This window comes from Pelobates fuscus, chromosome 11, assembly GCF_036172605.1.
Source record: "Pelobates fuscus isolate aPelFus1 chromosome 11, aPelFus1.pri, whole genome shotgun sequence".
NCBI classification, from domain to species: Eukaryota; Metazoa; Chordata; class Amphibia; order Anura; family Pelobatidae; genus Pelobates; species Pelobates fuscus.
Window position 1 is genome coordinate 60,528,771 of NC_086327.1, and position 27,116 is coordinate 60,555,886.

Below are 27,116 nucleotides of genomic sequence, written 5' to 3' on the forward strand. Positions count from 1 at the left end.
AGTATTGGTAATGTACTGTTGTGTATTGTTTGCTTTTTTTTTTTTTAATCCTTATTTTTGATTTTCATTTGAACAGAAATGAAGAAGTCTGTGAAAAATACTATTGAACAACACGTAGACATTGCATAAATAAAGCGTTAGGGTACCAACATAGCAGTATCAACTTTCTAATATCCCCGGCAACCATTACAATATATATCATTGTACAAAGGCAGTAAAGTTTTAAAAAGGTTACATGTCATAGTTATGAATGGTCCACACTTGTAGGAGCAACATGTCACAAAGGTGATGCGACCAGAATAGTGCGGTAAGTCGAGGAGTATCAGTCAGTTTCATGTAATAGCGAGCTGTGACGTTTAGAATGGAGGGGAGGAAAACATTATTAGATTAAATAATACTCAGGGGTGAGCATTTGACATTGTGGTCACTGTAGCACTTTGTGAGCCAATAACAGTCCAAAAAAAGGATGATGTCTAATTAGGACAGATTTCCTCTTGTACCTGTGGTGGCCCCGGAGATTTAGGTTAGCCAGGGTGTCCATGTCTGGATGATGTTTGTTTTTGCGTATGGAAAAAGAAAAACAAATGAATGTAGAAACAAAAAACAAATGTTCTCTTACTTGTCTACATGCTATAAAGAAGAAATTATTTTCACTTTGTCAGTCAGACCATCTTTGATAATGGCATTCTTGTATGTACGTAGTGGGCATTGGATAGCATTCCTTTCATCCCCCATAAAACCATAATTTACCCCTTCAAATAACGACAGACAACTTCTTGGAGAAAACAGGCCACAGCATTTATTAACACAACCAAATACTGTATAACTCCTTTTAACATATAACGAAATAATAATTATCATAAATGAACATAAACAATTTGCATATAGTCATACAGTAACCAAAGAAACCGTCCTTGCCAATCTAACTTCCCCAAGGCTCTCACCTCCCCCCCTCGGCATAATAAAAACATCTTCCTTTTCAGGGCTCCCCACCCACTCGGTGGGGCCCAACCATAATGCTCCCCACTGGTCGACTTACAACCCAGTGGGGACACGTCCAACCTGGTACCTCCTCCAGGTTCACCATAAGAGACAGGGGGAGGATGAGACCATTATCCCCCTTTTTCATCTAATCTACCAAACCATCCCTTATTTGGCAAGGACACACCCCTACCACAACCCCGCTGTTTTAAGCCTAAAATCAGCGGGGCACCCCAAACAAACCAACCATGGCCTGTTCCACCGTCTCCTGAATGGCCAGATTAAAACGGTCGAGCCCGACCCCATACCAATGAACCCCATCCGGCCGCAACCAATCTGCCGCCTCCTTCTCAAAACCTGACGAAATGGGCATCCCCCAAAACCCCTATAACAAACCGTGAAACCCAACGGATGAGCACTCCAACGCACCCAGATGTATGCTTGCCGCCAATAGTTCCACGTCGAGTGCTCAATCATCCGCCCCGAGAAGGAAAAAACTATCAACGGAGCAAAACAGCGTCCCGCACACCGGAACAAATGTCCTAGAGTCCCACCTTCCTATCCTCCGCACATCCCGATTCAGCATACCCAGCCGAGAGGCCTCCGTCGCAGCGCCAATGCGGAAAGAATGACCGTCAAACAAATTGAAATGGGAGAGGAAGTTCCCCTCCTCGTATACCACGATTGGGCCAGCCAGGTACGGCCGCACCGCAGACTCCCTGATCGCCCAGACGAGACAGGCGTCCAATCCTGGGACCGCTGCCAGCGGGACCCACCTGCCCCTGCAAAGGATGTCGGTCTTGTATGGACGAGTCTTGAAGGACACCAGATCCTGAGCATCCCGGACATCCGCAAACAGAATCCTCCCCTACCGGCTGACCAGTTCGGACCCACCAATACCCCAATCCTCATGGCCCCAAAGAAATGAAGAACAACGAGGCATACCTCCGGGAGCATCTGGCACAAATGTGCCCATAGGGCCCCCAAAACCGGCCTCTTTCGATCCACAGAAACCGACCCCTGCATGGGCCCTACACCGCATGCCATACCAGAAACCCCGCGGCGACAGCCACCCAACCCAGGGACTTAACCAGAAAACCAAACTGGACATGCGCAAGGACATCCCGGAGGACAACATATCCGCCGAAACCCAACGCTCCTGCCATTCCACCCATACCCCGGAGTACTGCGGCCCAAGAGGAACCGGAACTACACGACACATGAAGACACGGGCACCGGAGCACCAGACGCTGGAGCTGGGTAAGTGCCCAAAGAGAAAAAGGGGGGCCGAGAGCTGGCTAATCACCTGGACAACCCCGAGGTTGGCATGGTGAATAACGACCCGATGGTCCTGCAGCTCCTGACCCCACAAATCAAATGCCACCACAATGGAAAAGCTCCAGGAAGGCAAGGTTCCTGGTCAAGTCAAAGCGGACCACGCCGCCGACCATGTCAGCACACCAGCGCGATCCCAGAATCGTCCACACCAGACAGAGACAGCCGCGTCTGTATAGAGGGGCAAGTCCGAACACTGTCAAGAAGAAAACCCAGACCTCCAGAGCCGGATAAAATACTGCGGTCCCGGTAGTAGCGGCCACCAGGCGCCTGCGGGACAATTGCCCTATGGGCCTGACCGGCAGTGGAAGATCAACCTCCCTAACAGAGACTGCAGCTTGTACCACTGCATCCTCCTAAGACCCCTGGCCATCGCCACACCCTCTCAACCTCATCCCGTGGCAGCCAGCACTCCATGGCCACAGAGTCAATGTCGATACCCAAGGAGCTAAGGCACGTCACTGGGCCCCACTGTCTTATCGCACTCCAAGAGGACCCCCAAGTTCCACCGAGTCGAGCAAGAGTCGACAAGTCACCGAAGGCCCACAGACAAAAGACATCAAGGTAACGCAGCAACGAGCCAATCCTTGCCTCCTGCCGCACCACCCACTTCAGGAAAGTGCTGACGCACTCATCGTAAAAGCAGGATATGAACAACCCATCATGAAGCACGTATCCACATAATACCGACCACAAACCCACCACCCAGGAGTTGATGACAGTCCATATGAACTGTCAACAAGCGAAATGCGGCCCCGACATCGGCCTTCGTTAGCAAAGCCCCAGGGCCCACTGCCCCGACCATGCGTACCGCAGCATCGAAGGATGCCTAGGACGCCCAACATCTATCACCAATACCCCATGAGGGCAGGGCAAACAATGAACAGAAGAAAATCCCCTGCCTCCCACTTGGGCACCAGGCACAAGGGGGACCTGCAACTTGGGGAGCGACGGGGCCTCAACTGACCCCGCGAACCACCCCAAAGCTACCTCCCGCAGGAGCTTATCCAGCACCATCTGCGGGAAGTCGAGCACAGACTTAGAAACAGAACATAGAATGAGACAGCAGATAAGGACCATTCGGCCCATCCAGTCAGCCCAATTTTCTAACCACTGACATTAGTCCCTAGCCTTACCTTATAGGTAGGACAGCCCTACGCATATCCCACACCCACTTAGACTCCCCTACTACTTCAGCCGAAAGGCTAGTCCACGCATCCACTACCCTTCCGTTAACGTAAAACATCCGGGTATGATTGTGAAACCTTCGCCCCTCTAATTTAAGACTATGTATTCTTATTGCGGAAGTTTTACTTCTGTTAAACATAGACTCCTCCCTACTGTATTGATTCCCTTTAAGTATTTAAATCGTCTAACATATATCCCCTGTCCCGACTGTCACCAATCTATACATACAAAGTTCATTTAACCTTTCCATCAAGGTCCACACCGCCCCGAGGCCGGGCGCCCCGAGAAAGGGATCCCGAAGTCTCGGGTGACCCCCTCCAGCAGGAGCTCCATGGCCTGCCAATTCCAGCAGCGGTTGAGCCATGGGCGCATCGCGCTTACGGGCACTGGCGTCACCGCCCTGCGCCCCCACGTCCTTTTTTTTTTTTTTCGTACTTACCCCTCTTGAAACAGCAGGAGGCAGAGTGAGCCCCCACCACGATGGGAGAAATTGAGCTTAAAACAGCATGACCCACCCCACTTAAATCTGCCGACGTTCAATTCCCTGCAACAACCTGGCCGTTGCTGCGAGGCAGCTGGGGCGGAGCCGCCCCCCAGGAAAGGAGGACAAACCCCCTTTACGCACTGCCGGGCGGGTTACGATGGAGAGCCAGGGGCCGAGGTCCATCTGATCCCACGCCACAGAGGGCAAAACTGCGAGGCGCTGATGAAATGTTTTTCATAGCGCCACCAACCCAGGCCACCATAAGTATGACATGCAGCCCAAGTGGTGTCCTGGTAAGCAGCCCGCTCCCCAAAATAGCGAACCCCAAACCCAATTCCCAATGCATTAGGAATTTCCCATAACGGAACTATACATCATCCCCGCCCGAGTCCCACCCCCCCTCCTTGTGCCCCAAAGGAAGAGCATCCCCTCCAAGATATCTTGCACGAGTGCGCAGGGGAGGGGGCGCAGCCCCCAATGAGGAAGAGGCCCAACTCCCCTCCAATAGCCGCGCTGAGGACCAAGCGCACTGCTCCCCAACCCACCGGTGGACGCACCGTCGCACCAGGAGAGTACTACACTGAGCGCGGCTGACTGTTACTCGCTGATAATATTTTTTTTTTTTTTTTATTGGGGGGGTTTAGGTTTTAGAAAATTATTATTATTTATTTATTTTAATAAATAAACCCAACCCGAACCCGCCTAGCGCAGGCGCCCCAGCCAGCGCAGGAAAACATTACTCACGTGACGGCACCCCAGGAACCGCTGGCGGCACCATAGAAGAGACAGCAGCTTGAAAAAAGGAGTCCATCACCTGCAGCGCAGTTCCCATGGCAACTGGAGCTTCAGACGCCACCTGCTGGACGGATCCGGCAACTGCACCCAAAGCCTGAAGCAGCAGTGGAGAGAGGAAGAGCCAACGCTCAAGGACAGGAGGCTGCCGAGACAGGTAAGGAGAGGGGTGGTGGAAAGAGGGGGGGGGGGCAAGAAGGTCAGCAAGGAGGAGGGGGGGACAATAATAGAGGGGGGGAACAACAACGAAAAAAGGGGGAGGACAATAAAGAAGAGAGGAGGGGGGCACAGTAATAATAAAGGGGAGGGGAGGACAGTAATAATAAAGGGGAGGACAGTATTAATAAAGGGGAGGGGGACACAGTAATAATAAAGGGGAGGGGAGGACAGTAATAATAAAGGGGAGGACAGTATTAATAAAGGGGAGGGGGACACATTAATAATAAAGGGGAGGGGAGGACAGTAATAATAAAGGGGAGGACAGTATTAATAAAGGGGAGGACAGTATTAATAGAAGGGAGGGGGACACAGTAATAGAGGGGAGGGGGATGGAGGGGCAGGGAGCACACACCGCCCGTGGACCCTGAGGGAGGGGAGGGGCAGGGAGCAAGCAGAGCCCCTGAGGGGGATCCAGGACCCCTCCCCACCCGGCGGCAGTGGCTGAGAGCGACCCCGCGTGCCCCACAAGGGGCCCTACTCACCACTGCCGGCCGAGAGGGGAGGACCCCGGGCGGCATCCCACACGCCGCCCGGGTCGATTGCCGTGCTTCCGCCCCCCCATTACCTCCAGGGGGGCGCGGACCCCATCAGATGCCGCCGCCCGGACAGCATGGGCGGCGGAAGGACCGGGCGCGGAGCAGGCCGCGCGCCACGTGGTCCAGGTGCGCGGCCCAGTTGAAGACTCGGGCTGCAGATCCTGCCCGAGGAGGAGTGTTGGGGCACACAGAGCCCATGGAGGGAGTCCAGGGAGGGAGCCACTGGGAAGGGAGCCCAGGGTGGGAGCCACAGGGAGGGGAGACACAGGGTGCATGCCCATGGAGGGAGCCACTGGGAGGGAGCCACAGGGGGGGGAGACACAGGGTGCATGCCCATGGAGGGAGCCACAGGGAGGGAGCCACTGGGAGGAAGCCACAGGCAGGGGAGACACGGTGCATGCCCATGGAGGGAGCCACTGGGAGGGAGCCACAGGGAGGGGAGCCACAGGGAGGGGAGACACAGGGAGGGTGCCCATGGAGGAAGCTACTGGAAGGGGAGACACAGGCAGGGTGCCCAGGATGGGAGCCCAGGGTGCCCAGGAAGGGAGCCCAGGGTGCCCATGGAGGGTGCCCATGAGGAGCCAGACCGCTGGGGAGGGGAACCTCACCGCCAGGCTGCTGGGGAAGGAGGGGGCCACCGTCTGCAGCAGCAGTTCCAGCCCTGAGGGCAGACAGGATGGCTGTAAAAACAGGATCCAGCATCCAGGGCCCCAGGCCGACAATCCAGCAGGCCCAGTAGGCAGGAAACTTGTTGCTGGCCCGGCTCCTAAGTGGCACTGAGGTCAGTCTAATTGTGGTGGAATCTCTGTAAAAATAAATTTAGTAGGCCGAGATTACCACGTGGCATGTGTACGTGCATATGCTGACGTATCGATCAGTTGGTTGCACGAGGCAAGATACGATCAGTAGTGTACGGAGCATGTGCAAGAATACAGGATGTAGTATTCCCCTCCTCCATTGTGCTGGACAAGCCATGCGGTCAAACAGGAAGTTAATTCTCATTTGTGTTGATTGGTTAAGAGAATGTGCGGGTGGAGCTTAATATGGGAGGAGTTATGTGCCTATATAAGGAGCCTGCACTATTGTCCGGGGCTCAGAACTTGCTGTATTTTGGTGACGCTAGTCCCTCTGAGTCCCGATCGGTGATCCAATAAAGAATCTCTTCCTTCCTGAAGAAACCTGTGTCCATCTCTCTGTGCTTCGCTTCCGTCAGTTTCTCCGGTATCATTTGGTGCATTGACCGGGAAGCTCATCGTTCAACGGTAGCTGAGAGGCAGAGGCGTGAGACGGTCTATCTTTGCCCACGTTCTCTACGGCTGCACCCCTGAACTTCTGCGTGGACCTCCCTTCGTCTCGGCGCCACTGGTCTGTTGTCCAGGAGATCATCGGCCTCTACGTGAGAAGTGCTGGGGTGTCCCCGTCGATGAGTGTGAACTCAGGTTCAGGAACGAGGAGGTAAGACAACTGCTGTTTTAGACGGCAGGACCCACTAGGGGTATACCGATTGTGCGGTAGGCCCAAAGGGGTTTGAATCTGTGTATCTGCCCCCTCTGTCGGAGGGAAGGAGCGAAGGCGCACCGCTCGATCGAACGCTCTTTAGTCAGACCGTTTGATTTTGTTAGTCAGGCGGGGTCCTGGTGTAAATAGCCCTAGCCGGACACCGGTGTCTTGTCTAGACTAGCGTTCTAGGGTGTATATTACGTTCGCTAGGTCGGAGGGACCGGGAGACTAAGCGGCGCCTGTGTAAATTCGGTTCGCTAGCTCTCAACCTATCTGGGCTAAGTGGGAAGGCGTGTAAATTTGGAACCCACTAGACTTTTGATAGTGCGACTAAGAGGCGCCTGTGTAAATTCGGTTCTCTAGCTCGCTATATGTGGTGATTGGGCAGTGTGGCTAACCAAAACGGGTGTATATAGTTTTAGGTAGTCCATTCAAGGTACTGGCCAATAGTTTAGTTGGGAATTGTAAATGTGTTAAAGATTGTTTAGTAAAGTGTATATCTTGTTAGATAGCGCGAGCTCAGCCGTCTAGCGAGAGTGTTAATAGTGTGTTGCTGTATTATAGTGCACGGTACCATAACCCTGTATATTTACTGACACTGTATATAAGTACTAATCATTGTCGTCCATTGCATGTTTAACACCATAACCACTAATAATTGTATTGTGACCTTAACTTGTGCTTTGACCTATGCTAACCGTACTGTAACCGCTATTTGTAAAAGACGATGTTACTGGGGTGTGTTATAGACGGGTAATTCGTATATAGAGAATTATAGCGTGGGTGACTGTATAGTTACGCCAAAGAGCATAATATTGATTATTTAGTGACTGGTGTAACAGCTGTGTGTGTACGGGAATTCCCTGAGTGTTTATTGTGTTATTGTGTACGTTTCACTTGGTAACTGTACCACGTGGTGCTGTTGCCAGAGGAAACGGGTGTGACTGTTGAATAGTACGCGTGTATAGTATTCGTTGTCGACGACGTTCCATTGTTAAGTATGGGTGCGTCGCAGTCAACGATTCCGGATCCCTTAGGTTGTATGGTGAAGAATTTTAAAAAGGGATTCAAAACTTGTGATTTTGGGGTTAAAATGTCTCCTGTACGTTTGGTCACTTTGTGTACTAGGGAATGGCCTACTTTGGTTGCGGCATGGCCGCCACGTGGCAGTTTGGATCCAACTCTGGTACAGCGCGTACACGTGGCTGTATCGGGTAGGCCTGAACTTTACGGCCAGTTTCCTTATATTGATTGTTGGAGACAGGCCGTAAATGACTCGCCAAAATGGCTCCAGACATGCCACGAGGAGCAGTGTCGCCTCATGGTAGCTAGGACTTGTTTGTCCACTAGGACTGGTGTTAGGCCCATTTTGGACACGCCCCCTGAGTCCGAGATCCCTTTGCCGCCCCCTTACTTTCCGTTAAGAGGAAGTGACGCAAATGCAGGAAGTCCTGCAACCCTCCCCTCATTACCCTCATCCACTTCCGCTTCCTCCTCCAGTACAGGATCCACCCCCCCTCGTACTAAATCTCCCCTTCCGGAATCAGAACCAACCCCCATTAAAAACGAATATCCTGATTTGGCGCCACTTCAGACTTCCGGTCAAGCTTCATCTAGCTCGGCTCGAAGTGTTTTATTTACAACCTTTTCCCAAAACCAAGCTCCCACATCCCCATACCCTATTTCTCCCCGACTGGAACCTATGACTGACGCCCCTCCACGTAGCCCCATACAGACCCGACAGTTGACCGGTGCCCAACAATTAAAACACTATCAGATGCCTCTTCGTCTGAATCCTGGGCCAGCCTATATCGATGCCGCAGGTCAAATGGCACATGCTGACCCAGTCTTTGTATATGTCCCATTCACGACAACCGATCTCTTAAATTGGAAGACCCACAATTCCTCGTATACTGAGAAACCACAAGCTATGACTGATCTGTTCACCTCAATAGTACAGACACATAACCCGACATGGGCTGATTGCCAGCAGTTATTAATGACTTTATTCAACAATGAGGAAAGGACAAGAATTAATCAAGCGGCCATTAAAGCACTAGAGGATAAAGCCCGTACTTTAAACCAAGCCAATCCATCAGCATGGGCCGCAACACATTATCCCAACACCGATCCCGATTGGAATGTAAATGGTGCTGATATGGTTCAACTCAGAGCCTATAGAGACGCTATAATTGCTGGCATGAAAGCAGGAGGAAAGAAAGCTATTAACATGTCGAAGACAGTTGAGGTGATTCAGAAAAGCGATGAAGCGCCTAGTGTCTTTTATGACCGATTATTGGAGGCATACCGCTTGTATACCCCCTTTAATCCGGAAGACGCAGATAATTCCCGAATGGTGAACTCCGCCTTTGTCAGCCAAGCTTACGGAGATATTAAGCGCAAGCTACAAAAGTTAGAAGGGTTTGCAGGTATGTCAATCACCCAACTAATGGAGGTAGCGAATAAGGTTTATATGAATAGGGAAACAGAAAGTAAGAAAGAGGAAGAGCGCAATATGCGTAAAAAGGCTGATATGCTAGCGGTAGCGATCGCAGGCGTAGATAGACGGGGCCCAGATAGAGGCGATAGTAGATGGAATAGGGAGCCTTTGAGTAGGAATCAATGCGCGTATTGCAAGGAAGAAGGGCATTGGAGGAACGAATGTCCGCAAAGAGAGCAGTACGAGAGAGACCTACCCAGGGCAGGCTACGGAAACTTTAGAGGCAGAGCGAGAGGTAGAGGAGGCCCCGGAGGGAGTAATGGTAATAGAGGGAATAATGGGAACAGAGGAAGTGTTAGGGAAGACAGGTATATTCCAGCAGCGCAAAGGTCCCGCGATAGAGAAGGTAGGGACTTTGTAGGATTGGCTGACACGGTCATGGAGGACTATTGATAACGACCGGGCTCCATCCCCCTTGGTCGAGCGGAGCCTATGGTCGATGTATCAATAGGGGGAAAAAGGAGTGCGTTCATGATCGACACTGGTGCTGAACATTCAGTGGTGACTAATCTAGTTGCTCCTCCATCTGGAAGGACTATTACTGTGATAGGAGCAACTGGAAGAAGTGCTGAAAAACCGGTTCTTAAAAGTCGACTCTGTACATTGGGAGGCCACGTAGTAAAACATCAATTCCTTTATATGCCTGAATGTCCAGTCCAATTGCTGGGACGTGATATGCTATCTAAGTTACAAGCGCAGATTACGTTCCTACCAAATGGAACAACATCTTTAAAGTTTAATGGACCTTCAGGTATCATGACATTATCCGTACCAAAGGAAGAGGAGTGGCGACTTTATACAGCGTTGACTAGCCAAAACCCTAGGAGTGATGAGACATTATTTAACATACCAGGAGTTTGGGCAGAGAACAACCCACCAGGACTGGCCCGCAATATTCCACCTATAAAAATTGAACTAAAACTTGGGGTTTATCCAGTGAGCCTAAGACAATACCACATCCCGCAGAAGGCTAAGAAGAACATCCAATCCTATCTGGATAAGTTCATACGGTATGGTATCCTAAAATTCTGTACTTCCCCCTGGAACACCCCATTGCTGCCTGTTCAAAAGCCCGGTACAGATGAGTATCGACCTGTGCAGGACTTGAGAGCAGTCAATGATGCGGTTGTTAGTATACATCCAGTTGTACCCAATCCATATAACCTGCTTGCTTTAATTCCGGGCGGGGCTACCTACTTTACAGTCTTAGACCTCAAAGATGCCTTCTTTTGCCTCCGAATTGCCGCAGAAAGTCAATGTATTTTCGCTTTCCAATGGGAGAATGCTGTAACGGGCTCAAAACGCCAAATGACTTGGACAAGACTGCCCCAAGGGTTTAAAAATTCACCTACCCTATTTGGTTCAGCCCTAAGTCAAGATCTACTGGATTTCGAGTCCATCCCAGGAGAGTGTGTATTGTTACAATATGTAGATGACTTGTTGATAGCAGCAGTTACAAAAGAAATCTGTCAGCAAGCAACGCACGATCTACTACACATTCTCTGGAAGGCAGGATACAAGGTGCCAGAGAGAAAAGAAGCTGTCTGCCAAATACCAATACCCAAGAATAGAAGACAAGTGCGAGAATTCTTGGGGGCAGCAGGCTTCTGTAGGATATGGATTCCCAGCTACGCGATACTGGCAAAACCTCTGTACGCAGCTATCAAAGGTACAGAGCACGACCCCTTCTTATGGACCCAAGAACAGCAAACGGCATTTGAAGATGTGAAGAAGGCTTTGATGAGTGCCCCAGCATTAGGTCTACCTGATCACACACGACCATTCTACTTATATGTACACGAGCAAAGAAGAATGGCTGTGGGAGTATTGACACAGTACTTGGGATCATGGCAAAGACCTGTTGCCTACATGTCTAAGCAATTGGATGCAGTGGCCAGCGGACTTCCACCTTGTCTAAGAGCCGTAGCTGCAGCCGATAAACTCACTCTGGGTCAAGAACTTTATGTACGAGTCCCACATGCAGTACAGACGTTGTTGGATTACAAAGGAAATCATTGGTTTAGTAACAGCCGTATGACCAAGTATCAAGCAATGTTGTGTGAAAACCCCAGAGTGCATTTAGAGACTGTAAACACCTTAAATCCAGCTACCCTTTTGCCACAACCTACTGAAAGTCAACATGATTGTTTGGAAGTAATGGATGAAGTATTCTCAAGTAGACCAGATCTTCGTGATTTTCCCATCCAGAACCCTGATGTTCAATATTATACCGACGGCAGTAGTTATGTGAAAGAAGGGATCTGCTATGCAGGATATGCAGTAACAACAATAGACAAGGTGATAGAAGCTCGGCCACTGGCGAAAGGAACATCAGCACAAAAGGCAGAATTGATAGCACTGACACGAGCGTTACAATTGGCTGAAGGTTTAAGAGTGAACATCTACACGGACTCCAAATATGCGTTTTTAACCACTCATGCTCACGGAGCTTTGTATAAAGAAAGAGGACTACTGAATTCAGAAGGCAAATAAATCAAATACGCAGCTGAAATCCTACAACTATTGGAAGCAGTGTGGGAGCCGAAAGAAGTCGGTATCATACATTGTCGAGCGCATCTGAGAGGAGATGGTGATGTAACCAAGGGAAATCGGATGGCAGATAGTGCAGCCAAGCGTGCTGCTGAATCAGGAAGACAGGAGTATGTGGGGCATATAGCTGCTCTTATACCAACTCCACTGTCCCAATGGACTCCAGTTTATACAGCTCAAGAAGAGGAGTGGTTAAAGACTGAACCAGGAAAGTATTTGGAGAACAAGTGGTATCAGCTAGAAGATGGAAGAATAGTCATACCAGCATCACTAGCGGTAGAAATTGTCCAAAATTATCACAACGGGACACATTCTGGGAGAGACAGCACAGAAGAATCTCTCAGAAAACATTTCTACATACCAAGATTGTCCAACTTGACTCAGGCCATTGTACGAAGATGTGTAACGTGTGCTAAAAATAATGCAAGACAAGGACCAGTAAAGCCACCAGGAGTCCAGTTTATGGGGGGACTCCCCATGTCCGATTTACAAATTGACTTTACAGTGATGCCTAAATCGGGTGGACATCGTTACCTGCTGGTAATTGTGTGCACCTATTCAGGCTGGGTAGAAGCATGTCCTACTCGTACAGAGAAAGCAGGAGAAGTTGTGAGATTCCTGCTACGAGAAATAATACCCCGATATGGACTACCCTGTTCTATAGGATCGGACAATGGTCCAGCTTTTGTTCATCAGTGCCTACAACAACTGACTCATATGCTTGGTATAAAGTGGAGGCTTCATACTGCATATAGACCCCAGAGCTCTGGCAAGGTAGAGAGAATGAATAGAACTATTAAGAACCAGTTGGCTAAAATGTGTCAGGAAACCCAACTTAAGTGGAACATTCTCTTACCCATAGCTCTATTGCGAATCCGCAGTACCCCTACCAGAAGGATGGGCCTCTCTCCTTTTGAAATCATGTATGGGCGACCACCTCCCGTACTTGGTAACTTAAGGGGGGATTTGAGTCAGTTGGGAGAAGGAATTACCCGGCAGCAGGTTGTAGAGTTGGGTAAGACTATGGAGGAGGTACAGAAATGGGTACAAGATAGATTACCTGTGAATATTTATCCCCCTGTTCATAGTTATCATCCAGGAGATCAAGTGTGGATTAAAGAGTGGAATAATGTACCGTTAGGGCCCAAGTGGAGAGGTCCTTATGTTGTTCTTTTGTCTACCCCTACAGCGATAAAAGTAGCCGAAGTGACTCCGTGGATACATCACTCCAGGGTTAAACCAGCAGCAGTCGATTCTTGGCAAGTTACAGCAGAGCCAGAGAATCCCTGCAAGATCCGGTTAAAACGCACTACTCAGTCGGAGTAACGAGGAACTATTGTGGATTACAAATTTTATTGTTACAGGGATTTGGTGCGTGAGTGAGAAGGCCATAATAAAGCCTGTCCGCCCACCGACGTATAGTTTATAAGCCAGGAAAAGTCTCGAAGGGACTCCTGTGAAGACGAGCAGAACTCCATTCCCTGCAGCCCTCACATCCTGGAAGCTGAGGTGCCTTCGCACGGACGAAGACTGAGGATGACGGCGAAAGATGTGTTTTTGATAGTGTTTATTTATGTGTGTTTTTATATTCAGGAAGGTAGAGGTATCGACACTCCTAGCTGTGAGGTATGCATTAAGACTACGAGAACAGGTAACCATATTTCCCAAACCCTAATTTGGCACTCACAATACGAGTGTAAAGGAGATGTATCGAGATGTAGATACCTAAATATAGACTATAGTGTGTGCCATTTAGGAGTAGGAGAACCTAAGTGCTTCAGTCCGGAGTATCAACCCCGTACAATTTGGTTGACTCTCAGGAATGGAGATCCTCAGGGGACCCTAATTAATAAGACTGTGTTCGAATCCGTACATTCTTCGGGTGTTCTGCTATTTGATGCGTGTAAGGCGATATCAAGTGGTAGAAAGCCGTGGAATGTATGTGGGGATCTTAGATGGGAGAGGACGTATGGGTCTAATGATAAATATATTTGTCCCAGTAGTAAAAATAAATATGTGAGTTCTAGATGCCCAAATAAAGACTATAACTTTTGCCCATATTGGTCTTGTGTGGGGTGGGCGACTTGGGGACAGACAGTAGACAAAGACATGATAGTGACAAAGTTGCCGACTAGCCCATATTGTAAGTCTATGGAATGCAATCCCATCCATATACTTATAAATAACCCCGATAAGTTCTTAGACAAATATGGCAATTTATTTGGGTTTCAAATATACGGGACGGGTTTAGATCCTGGGACAGTATTGTTTATAGGGATAGAGACTGATACGGTATCCTCCCAAACTCATCAAGTATACCATTCCTTTTATGAAGAGATGAGTATAGATAATAAGATCCCCCATAATGCTAAAAACCTGTTTATTGATTTAGCCGAAAGTATTGCCGGTAGTCTTAATGTTACCAACTGCTATGTGTGTGGAGGTACTAACATGGGAGACCAATGGCCTTGGGAAGCAAAGGAGGTAATGTCCGGTTCTGAGGCAGTTGACCAACTAATATCTACACAAGCCGATTATCATATGAGTGTTAGAGGTAAATCTGAGTGGAGATTAAAGACCTCCATCATAGGTTATGTTTGCATAGCAAGGAAAGGAATAATGTATAACACTTCTGTAGGAGAATTAACTTGTCTAGGACAAAAAGCTTATGATGATGATACAAAGAATACAACTTGGTGGTCGGCTTCAAATGTCTCAGAACCATCTAACCCGTTTGCTAGATACGCCAATTTAAAGGATGTGTGGTTTGATTTATCAATCACATCTACCTGGAGAGCCCCAGCAAATTTGTACTGGATCTGTGGTAAGAAAGCCTATTCGGAGTTGCCACAGGACTGGAAAGGGGCATGTGTGTTGGGTATGCTCAAACCATCCTTCTTCTTGTTACCGATTGAAACAGGTGAGACTTTAGGTGTTAAAGTGTATGATGTGAATCATAGGAAGAAAAGGGGACCCATAGAGATAGGCGCCTGGGAAGATGATGAATGGCCTCCCCAGCGTATCATAGATTATTATGGGCCAGCCACGTGGGCTGAGGATGGTACCTTTGGTTACAGAACCCCTATTTATATGCTCAACCGAATTATAAGATTACAGGCGGTGGTTGAGATTATCACCAACGAGACATCACAAGCGCTCAATCTTCTAGCGAAGCATAACACCAGGATGAGGACAGCAGTCTACCAAAATAGATTAGCCTTGGATTACCTTTTGGCAGTAGAGGGAGGTGTATGTGGGAAGTTTAACCTGAGCAATTGCTGTCTTCAAATAGATGACGAAGGGCAAGCAATAGCTTAGCTTACTAGCCATATGGTTAAACTAGCGCATGTGCCTACTCAGGTATGGAAAGGGTACAATCCAAGTAGTTGGTTTGGTAGCTGGTATGAGTGGTTTGGAGGGCTTAAGGCAGTGGTAGGTGGAGTCCTACTGATTTTAATGTTGTGTCTACTCCTGCCGTGTCTTATACCCTTAGTAGTTAGGTCTGTGCAAAGCCTGATAGAAAATATAGCAGAGAGGAAGGCTGCTGCACAGATAATGGCGGTTTATAAGTATAAGGCTCTAGATCAGGGAGAACCAATGCAGGAAGATGAGTGTTGAAGATTCACATCATAAGATAAGTCTGGTCTGGTTCAAGGTAACTTGCGGTGTATGCAAACCAAGGTTAAGTGATGCCTCAAGTAATTGTGAAATATCAAGAGGCATCAAAGGGGGGAATGTGGTGGAATCTCGGTAAAAATAAATTTAGTAGGCCGAGATTACCACGTGGCATGTGTACGTGCATATGCTGACGTATCGATCAGTTGGTTGCACGAGGCAAGATACGATCAGTAGTGTACGGAGCATGTGCAAGAATACAGGATGTAGTATTCCCCTCCTCCATTGTGCTGGACAAGCCATGCGGTCAAACAGGAAGTTAATTCTCATTTGTGTTGATTGGTTAAGAGAATGTGCGGGTGGAGCTTAATATGGGAGGAGTTATGTGCCTATATAAGGAGCCTGCACTATTGTCCGGGGCTCAGAACTTGCTGTATTTTGGTGACGCTAGTCCCTCTGAGTCCCGATCGGTGATCCAATAAAGAATCTCTTCCTTCCTGAAGAAACCTGTGTCCATCTCTCTGTGTGTGCTTCGCTTCCGTCAGTTTCTCCGGTATCATAATCTGTCACCACCCACTTCCTCACATCTCACACTCCCACATGTAGCATATAGCTAATCATGCTTTATCCATCCCACACTCATACATGTGCCCCTGTCCGCTAAGCTGCGCACTCTCCCTGGGGCCTATTCCTTTTTTTCTTATCAAAATCCCTGTAACATCCAGGAATATCATGCAGATTCTTCTTTTTCACCCAATCCAATGTTCTATATAGAGAAGCATTGGGGACGAAAAGTGGATGTGTGTCAAGCGTGTACTCCTCCAATGAAATGGTGGTTAGCTGTGTGAACGGTGTTTGACTTGTTTTTCACAGTGGTAGCACCTATAGTGATGGTTAGGAAGACAGCTACCAAACTTCAATGCTTTACATTGCAGGGTTAAAACTAAAGTAGATGACATGATATGGGTGCCTGTAATACTTTCAGATTACGCTTTACGCTCTGTCCTAAAGGTATGCATTATACAGAAATTCTACAGCCTTCAAAGTGTTATGCTACGGGGTTTAACACCTAGAAAGTGGAATACCTATGCTGTAACAAATGTTTTTTAACTGTTTTTTGTATGCGTCTCCAAGGCTTGTAGCTAGATCGGAAAATTAGTCGAAAGCATCATATTCAGATCAACAATGGACAAAAGCATTTACGCTGATTTATCAAGAGTAACATATGTGCCAAAGATCAGGAACTTAACTATAAGTTACTCACTCAATGGTGTAGGTGTCTTCGCTAGTGCATTAAAACACCTTAACATACCAGGGTAGTGTTGGCAAGCGCCATGGAGGGACAGGAACGGATGTACATATTTGGTGGAACTGTTCAGGCACAGTACCTCTCTGATGAAGTATAGATTACATTTTAGGTAAGGGGCTGCTGTTCCAACACATGTTGCACCATAAAAGTAGCATTTCTTTGGCTGCAAAAATGTAATCTATCACAAGACTTCCCTTGCATGCAACACATATTCTTATTTCATGTCATGGATAGACAGTTAACCAGTGGTGAACTAAGGTACAATATATAGTATGGATTTCTTGATCGCAACTGTCCACGAGAAATCCGATAAGCACTCCAATCTCTGAATGCCAAGGCTAGTCTACCTGTTCAATTGCCATGATGGCCAAAAAGTATAGATGCAAAGTATCTTTTGCCCCTTAAGTGGTTGGCTTCAGCTGGATTGCCAACAATGGGTAGCAAATGGTAAACAGCCCAAAACCTATTTTTCTTTAATTTCTACGTATGTCTTATTTCACGCTCTCCAAGCTACACTTCACACACTCTCATTAAATGCCCTCAACAAGTTACCTCTGGTTGATGACGATCAATTTATCCATTTATGTTTTGCTACAATAACCTACTAACAAAATCTATTACTGTTGTCTATATAAAAGGCATTGTTTCTGTGAACATGTTTCTGAGTGTAACAACTCTCTTTATTAACAACTGTACATTGTGCACATCTTCTGTACTCTATGCAAAAATAAAGATTGTCAAAATAAATAAGTCAAATAAATGAATATATGGCTTACTTTGATTTTGGCAGTCCGAGGCTCTACAACATATATCCTATTCCTGTAACCACACCACACTTCATTTAGAACAGCTACAGAGCAACGGATGGTTTGTTGAGGTCTCCCAAGGTCAACAACTTTTGGATTCTCTAGGTCCCAGTTCCTATCTGATTAGAAAGAATCAAGGTGATAAATGTCCATGACAACATATTTCAAGTTGTGTTTATACATGTACTTAATTATCTTATTTTAGCTTTACATACCACATCATAAATCACACTGCAATGTTTTATATAACAATTTACTCTTATGTGCCATTAAAGTTGAAGAGAGATCAAAAAGTGGTATAAATTCACTAATCTAATATATATATACACACAGTGAGGGGAAAAAAAATATTTGATCCCCTGCTGATGTCAACTGACAAAGAAATGATCAGTCTATAATATTAATGGTAGGTATATTTTAACAGCGAGAGACAGAATAAAAAAAAAAAAAATCCGGAAAAACGCATGTCAAAAAAGTTATAAATTGATTTGCATGTCAATGAGTGAAATAAGTATTTAATCCCCTATCAATCAGCAATATTTCTGTCTCCCAGGTGTCTTTTATACAGGTAACGACTTGAGATTAGGAGAGCTCTCTTAAAGGGAGTGGTCCTAATATCTGCTTGTTACATGTATAAAAGACACCTGTCCACAGAAGCAATCAATCAGATCCCAAACTCTCCTCCATGGCCAAGACCAAAAAGCTGTCCAAGGATGTCAGAGACAAGATTGTTGACCTACACAAGGCTGGAACAGGCTACAAGACCATCGCAAAGCAGCTTGGTGAGAAGGTGACAACAGTTGGTGCGATTATTTGCAAATGGAAGAAACACAAAATAACTGTCAGTCTCCCTCGGTCTGCTGCTCCATGCAAGATATCACCTTGTGGAGTTTCAATGATAATAAGAATGGTGGGGAATCAGCCCAGAACTACACGGGAGAATCATGTTAAAGGGAAACCCCAGTGCCAGGAAAAAATAATCCATTTTCCTGGCACTGCAGGTTCCCTCTCCCTCCCACCCCCCAATCCCCGGTTGCTGGAGGGGTGAAAACCCCTTCAGTAACTTACCAGAGGCAGCGACGATGTCCCACGTCGCTGCTTTTTCCTCTGCCGCCGCTCCTCCCTATGATTGCGTTGACTGGTGGGCGAGACTGATCCCGCCCACGGGCCGGGGAGACTCAATGCACATGCGCGGCAATGCCGCGCATGCGCATTAGCGTTTCCCATAGGAAAGCATTAAAAATGCTTTTCAATGCTTTCCTATGGGGAAATGAGCGACGGTGGAGGTCCTCACACAGCGTTTCCTGTGCTAGGGACTGCAAAAATCTGCTATAATTACACTTGCAGGGTTAAGGGTAGTGGGAGTTGGCACCCAGATCACTCCAATGGGCAGAAGTGGTCTGGGTGCCTGGAGTGTCCCTTTAATATTCTCAAAGCAGCTGGGACCATAGTCACCAAGAAAACAATTGGTATCACAATTATCCTGAAGGTCCCTCTGCTCAAGAAAGCACATGTACAGGCCCGTCTGAAGTTTGCCAATGAACATCTGAATGATTCAGAGGAGAACTTGGTGAATGTTTTGTGGTCAGGTAAGACCAAAAGGTCTGCCTTGACGTTGGCCGGTGGGCTCATCCTCTCATGGCCATTGGAGGTAACTAAAAAAACCTCCATTTGTTTGAAAATACATAGGGATTAAGGAGAGAGTGCAGGTAACTTGTTTTTCTTTGGTTTTTACTATGTGTTGGGGCTGATGTGTACTTTTTGAAAAAAAACTGTTTCTATGAAAATTTAAGGTATTTTTTTTGCGGCCCACATAAACTTAAACCTTGTTTATGTGGCCCGTGCCAGAATTTGAGTTTGACATGCTTGACTTAGACCACTGCAGTGGAAATTGCAACAATGTATCAATTAAGCTTAACAAGCTCCAGGGTGGTCTCCAGTTCGTGTGGCTGTTCGGTTAACAAACCATATAGTCTCAATTGCACGAACAGAGCCTGTTTAACCCCTTAAGGACTTCTGGAATAAAAGGGAATCATGACATGTCACACATGTCATGTGTCCTTAAGGGGTTAAAGTATTTTAGCCAGGTCTACTGCAGGGGCCTAAAGTCACAGGGTAGGAGGCTGCCAAACAGTCCTCTCCAAAAACCAGTGGCGAGGTTACTTTCGCCACAAAGGGTTTTGCCACCAAGTACTAACTCAAAAAGGTCAAATACTTATGTGACTCATTGACATGCAAATCAATTTAAAACTTTTTAGACATGCATTTTTCTGGATTTTTTTTTGTTATTGTGTCTCTCACTGTTAAAATACACCAACCATTAAAATTGTAGACTGATCATTTCTTTCTCAGTGGGCAAACGTTCAAAATCAGCAGGGGATCAAATACTTTTTTCCCTCTGTGTGTGTGTGTGTGTGTGTGTGTATATATATATATATATATATATATATATATACTGTATATACTCGAGTATAAGCCGAGTTTTTCAGCACATTTTTTGTGCTAAAAAACCCCAACTCGGTTTATACTCGAGTCAATTGTCTGTATTATGGCAATTTACATTGCCATAATACAGACTGGGGGCTGCAAAGCGTTTACTTACCTCCCCTGCAGCTCCTGTCAGCTCCCTCCGCCTCCGTGCCCGTCCGTTCAGCACCTCTGTCAGCTCCCAGTGTAAGTCTGCGAGAGCCGCGGGGTCATAGTGCGGCTCTCGCGAGACTTACAGTGTGAGCTGACAGAGGTGCTGAACGGACCGGCAGGGAGGAGAAGGGAGCTGACAGGAGCTGCAGGAGAGGTAAGTAACAGCTCTGCCAGCCCCCTCCTACACAGTGCCCATCCACTGGACCACCAGGGAGTGAGAGCCCCCCTCCCTGCCATGTATCAAGCAGGGAGGGGGGATGAAAAAAAATTATAATAAAATAATAAAAATAATATTAAAAATAATAATAATAAAAAAATAATATAACAAAAAAATAATAATTAAATAATAATTAAAACATCTCTTGATCAAGCAACCACTGACTGGTGGTTTTGTCAGAGTCTATACAGATGTTTAAATTGCAATTGGATAAATACTTGCAAAAACATAACATACAGGGATACAATTTCTAATTAGTGGGGTAATAGCTGCTTGATGCAAGGAGACATCTGACTGCTATTTTGGGGTCAAGAAGGAATTTTTTCCTAGTTTGTTGCAAAATTGGAAGCGCTTCAGACTGGGTTTTTTGCCTTCTTTTGGATCAACAGCAAAAGCATATGTGAGGAAGGCTGAACTTGATGGACACAAGTCTCTTTTCAGCTATGTAACTATGTAACAATTTAAACATGTTTAATATAAAATACCTGTGCAGTTTTCCTCATGTGCCACAATGCTTTACAATTTGAATTGCTTCTGTTTTACTATATTTTAAAATGCGTTCTACTGTGGCAACACACACATGTATGCCAATCATATGCACAACAAAAATAAAGAATTATAAATAATAATAAAAATAAAAAAATGCCCACCCCCCACAAAGGCTCTGCAACACATACACACACACACACACACACACTGCACTCATACACACACACTCACTGCATTCATTATATACACACACTGTAAATAAATATTCAATTAATATAATTTTTTTTAGGATCTAATTTTATTTAGAAATTTACCAGTAGCTGCTGCATTTCCCACCCTAGTCTTATACTCGAGTCAATAAGTTTTCCCAGTTTTGGGGGGTAAAATTAGGGGCCTCGGCTTATATTCGAGTATATATATATATATATATATATATATATATATATATATATATATATATATATATATATATATATATATATATATATATATATATATATATATATATATTTTTTTTTATTTGTACCAAATATGATTGCACTTATGTCACAACAAACCGTTCAAACATCACCCTCATAATCAGCATTGGTTACAGCCCTATATTTTCTTAGAAAAGTCAGACTCACTCATTAATGGATACCCTAATGAAGCAGTTTGCAGCACTTCCTAAAACCTTAAAAAGGTTAGATTGTCCATAATTCCACTGTAACAGCATATTAAAAATAAGTTCAAGAAAAGTGAAGTTACATTTTAATATATTTGGCTTTCATTTGAAGAGAAAGAAATTAAATGTTGATTGACATGTTGAAAATATATCTGACATTGTATTATTATTTTAAGCCAAAAAAATTGTAGAACATTTTGGTTACCAGTTTTTCTACTGAAAATTGCAAGTGTGCCATCACCCATTGTAGCAATGACACGATCGTTGACATGCCTATGAGAGATGTAAAAAGACAAACTTGTTTAGACTTGTAAGAAAAACATGCTGCATACATGTACTTTAATATCATAATGCTTAGTGAGGCAACTAATTACTCTACTAAGAAAATTAATATAGCACATGAAACTGTTCTGATATTATATTGTCAGTTTTATCAGATATCACAGCATTTTACTTTTCTTAGCTTTACCATTCCTACAGAACATACATTTTGACGCAAATTAAATTTTGACGCAAATTACATTTCATAAACTCTTCAGTTCATGAGAACGGCAGTTAAGTGCAGAGTTATCCAATTGAAAAATAGATAGTCTTATTTGCCTATTTAAAAGCCAGCAAAAGAGTGTAAGTAACAATTTCACCATAATTTGTTTAAAGGGGCATTCCAAGCACCAAAACAACTTTAGCTCATTGAAGTCATTCTGGTGTATAGATCATGTCTATGAAATCTCAATCTATGTCTATGAAGAGCTCAATCTCAACTGCCATTTAGGAATTAAATCACTTTGTTCATGCAGCCCTGGCCCTCACCCACACACTGGCATCACATACCAGCCTCACTGCAAACTTCCTGTAACGAGAAACATAATTTTGTTGCACATTGTGTTTCATTTAGAATTTCTTACCACCTGCTGTATATTGCCCGATAGTGCCTGCATGAGCCTGTTAATTGAACTGTAATGCATCCTCTCTTGTGTGTAATTACAGTTCAATTAACAGGAAGGAAATAAGAACTTCTAAAGTAAGCGCACTGTGATGTAAGATTTGATTGAACACTTGCTTTTCTGATGTTGGATGTGTGAGTCACAGCCAGGGGAGGGCTGTACAAACAAAACAAAGGTGATTTAACTCCTAAATAACAAAAAAAAAAAAAAATCTACACACCATAACAGCTCCATAAAGCTAGTTGTTTTGGCGCTTATAGTATCGCTATAAAATATATGAAAAAGAAGAATTTTATCTTTAAATATGTATCTTGCGTGGTGGAAAAAATACTACGGTTTCATCCTAAAGGTGAAATTTAGGCCCTCCCACATACGGAGAAACCGCTTTCTAAATCCTATACTACATCCTATAAACAACCCTGAATCCAAACGTTTTATGAATGATATTGTGTCGAACTACACTTCGCCAATGTTTTTTGGAGGGGCCTGCTTGCCCGCCTCCTACCCTGGGACTATGGGCCCTGTGTCCAAGGGGCAGAAACAGTACTTTTGAACATGGGTTATTATTATTGCTAGCACTGTAGCTTGTAACCTGTAGTCTATTACTGCTTGCTAACTGAAGGCTTGCATAACAGAAAAAAAATATCTAGGATGTATGTCTAACCACGATAGATCACTCCAAGCGTTTCTGTAGCATAGCTTCAAGGCAAGTTTCAATTATGTTAGCCCTGGATACTATTGTTGCCACCACTGTTCAAAAGTAGCTGCTAACAGTGTTACAGAGTGGCTGGGTAAAGCTATCCCAACAGTACTGACAGTTAGACACTAATAGCTCCAAACTGATAATGCATCAACTCCTATAAATCTCATCTACTTCCCCCCACCAAGTGAACACACAAAGTGCCGGTGATCAATTTAAAAGCATAACCTAACGCATGTTTCGGCGCTATGCAAGCGCCTTTCTCAAAGGTAAAAGTGACACTGCCGCTGACTTGGTTAAGTATCCTGTTACCTTCGTCAGGTATCCAATCGCAGGGCACATTCCATTAGCATTTCGCACGCCAAAATTTCGGTGAGTGGTCCAGGTCTCTTAGCTCCTCCCTTCCACGTCATCTTGGGGGTGTGTGTTAACACAATCGCATATTTCGGTAGTGACTTGAGTCCAAATGTGATGGCCGTAAAATACCAGGGATTACAGACGGCTTTATTGTTTACAATGTATCTATACGTATGATTTATTGGACGCAATGTATCCTGAGGAACAACCATATGCTTATTTAATGTCACTGAAAGACGTGATGTGTTTCTAAAGCATAGAGTAATGGAAATTACCTTATTAAAGGGATACATGTATACAGTTAGTCCAGTTTAAAAAGATACAGTGCTGTATATGTACAATAGATATTATTAAAGGGGATGGTATCAACAAATAGTAATAGAGCACTGGGCAGTGCCTAATATTATTGCACTCTTATTTTACCCTTGCCTTCTTATCAAAAAGATAGTCACTACTATATGTGGATCCCCATCATAGCCTCTATAATCTATGTACCCTGTAGTGGTGTCGCGATGTGTCACAATTTATGTTGGCATTATGTAAATAATATATCCCTCTTATATCACTGGTGTCAAGTAAAAGAATAATAAATCCCAGGTAGACAAAACTCATATATTTACACGGATTACCTTGAATCACTCACCCAATGAAGGGAGTGAATGTAAACCCTTCATTGAGTCCTTTTGGTGATAAGGTGTCCAATTTGTGAATCCAGTAGCATTCCCTTCTTTTGAGGGCCTGGTCCAAATCTCCTCCCCTCCTACCCATCTGGATCTTTTCGATGCCCGCAAATTTGATACAGCGAGGTGTATCTGTGTGTTGGGACCTAATATGTCTAGCAACTGGAGTGTCCCTATTTGACGTCACGGAATGAACATGTTCCATTATTCGTTTCTTAAATGGACGGATAGTTTTGCCAACATATTTTATGCCACATTTACATGTTAGTAGATAAACCATTCCGGACGTATTGCAGTTAAAAAACTGCTTTATAGGGATAGTGGTAGTGTCAGCTGAATCTGTGATTGTCTTGGATCCTTTGGCAATGAAAGTGCACGCTACACACCTCCCACATTGATATGTGCCTTGCACCGTGATCCAGTTCTTAGATGTATTCTTAGATGTAGAAAGATGACTGGGTACTAGATCACAAGATTCACACTTAAAGGATATTATTCCCCCTCGAGTATCTATCACGGCTAGAAGAGGTAGAAACATAAAAGACATGCTAGTACCCAGTCATCTTTCTACACTATCCCTATAAAGCAGTTTTTTAACTGCAATACGTCCGGCATGGTTTATCTACTAACATGCAAATGTGGCATAAAATATGTTGGCAAAACTATGCGTCCATTTAAGAAACGAATAATGGAACATGTTCATTCCGTGACGTCAAATAGGGACACTCCAGTTGCTAGACATATTAGGTCCCAACACACAGATACGCCTCACTGTATCAAATTTGCGGGCATCGAAAAGATCCAGATGGGTAGGAGGGGAGGAGATTTGGACCAGGCCCTCAAAAGAAGGGAATACTACTGGATTCACAAATTGGACACCTTATCACCAAAAGGACTCAATGAGGGGTTTACATTCACTCCCTTCATTGGGTGAGTGATTCAAGGTAATCCGTGTAAATATGTAAATATATAAGAGTTTTGTCTACCTGGGATTTATTATTCTTTTACTTGACACCAGTAATATAAGAGGAATATATTATTTACATAATGCTAACATAAATTGTGACACATCGCGACACCACTACAGGGTACATAGATTATAGAGGCTATGATGGGGATCCACATATAGTAGTGACTATCTTTTTGATAAGAAGGCAAGGGTAAAATAAGAGTGCAATAATATTAGGCACTGCCCTATTACTATTTGTTGATACCATCCCCTTTAATAATATCTATTGTACATATACAGCACTGTATCTTTTTAAACTGGACTAACTGTATACATGTATCCCTTTTAATAAGGTAATTTCCATTACTCTATGCTTTAGAAACACATCACATATTTCAGTGACATTAAATAAGCATATGGTTGTTCCTCAGGATCTATTTAATACATTGCGTCCAATAAATCATACGTATAGATACATTGTAAACAATAAAGCCGTCTGTAATCCCTGGTATTTTACGGCCATCACATTTGGACTCAAGTCACTACCGAAATATGCGCTCGCGTTAACACACACCCCCAAGATGACGTGGAAGGGCGAGCTAAGAGACCTGGACCACTCACCGAAATTTTGGCGTGCGAAATGCTAATGGAATGTGCCCTGCGATTGGGTACCTGACGAAGGTAACAGGATACTTAACCAAGTCAGCGGCAGTGTCACTTTTACCTTTGAGAAAGGCGCTTGCATAGTGCCGAAACGTGCGTTAGGTTATGCTTTTAAATTGATCACCGGCACTTTGTGTGTTCACTTGGCGGGGGGAAGTAGAGATTTATAGGAGTTGATGCATTATCAGTTTGGAGCTATTAGTGTCTAACTGTCAGTACTGTTGGGATAGCTTTACCCAGTCACTCTGTAACACTGTTAGCAGCTACTTTTGAACAGTGGTGGCAACAATAGTATCCAGGGCTAACATAATTGAAACTTGCCTTGAAGCTATGCTACAGAAACGCTTGGAGTGATCTATCGTGGTTAGACATACATCCTAGATATTTTTTCTGTTATGCAAGCCTTCAGTTAGCAAGCAGTAATAGACTACAGGTTACAAGCTACAGTGCTAGCAATAATAGTATCCGTGGTTACCAGAATTGCAACCTGCCTTGAAGCTACGCTACAGAAACGCTTGGAGTGTTCTATCGTGGTTAGACATACCTCTTAGACCTAATTATTATTGTCATGTAAGCCTTCAGTTAGTAAGCAGCAATAGACTACAGGTTTAAAGCTTCTCTGGGGGCAAATAGCCCCTTTCTAGACAGCACGTCTTTGATATCCTGTTTAAACCTACAATCCACTACCTTATTTAAGGCTACGCTACAGTTTTTTTGTCGAGTGACCTATCCAAGATGGATATCACGTTCCAGATGCTATTTCTGTTAAAGCAAGCTTTCATCATTCACTAGCAAGCAGCTATACTATACAGGGTACACGCATTTTTGGGCAATTTGCCTCTCTCTTTAGACAGTACGTCTTAGATATCTTGTTCAGAGTTTACTATCTTAAGAAACAGCAGTATACCATATGGGACTTTCATGTTCCGGTGTATACACGACTGATACTTTGTTTATGACTTCTATGTCTATAACTAGATATCATGTATAACCTTATA

General features: G+C 45.0%; 1 protein-coding gene across 1 annotated transcript in view; it reads right to left on the bottom strand.

Moving 5' to 3' along the window:
- LOC134576882 (C-Jun-amino-terminal kinase-interacting protein 4-like) overlaps window positions 1–27,116 on the bottom strand; it is a 242,867-nt gene that overhangs the window by 169,592 nt on the left and 46,159 nt on the right. Inside the window, exons 7-8 of the mRNA XM_063435563.1 lie at window positions 22,031–22,098; window positions 17,786–17,934 (exon numbers count right to left, since the gene is read on the bottom strand). Coding sequence (XP_063291633.1) covers window positions 17,786–17,934; window positions 22,031–22,098 — 217 coding nt within the window. The remainder of the gene's footprint in view (window positions 1–17,785; window positions 17,935–22,030; window positions 22,099–27,116) is intronic.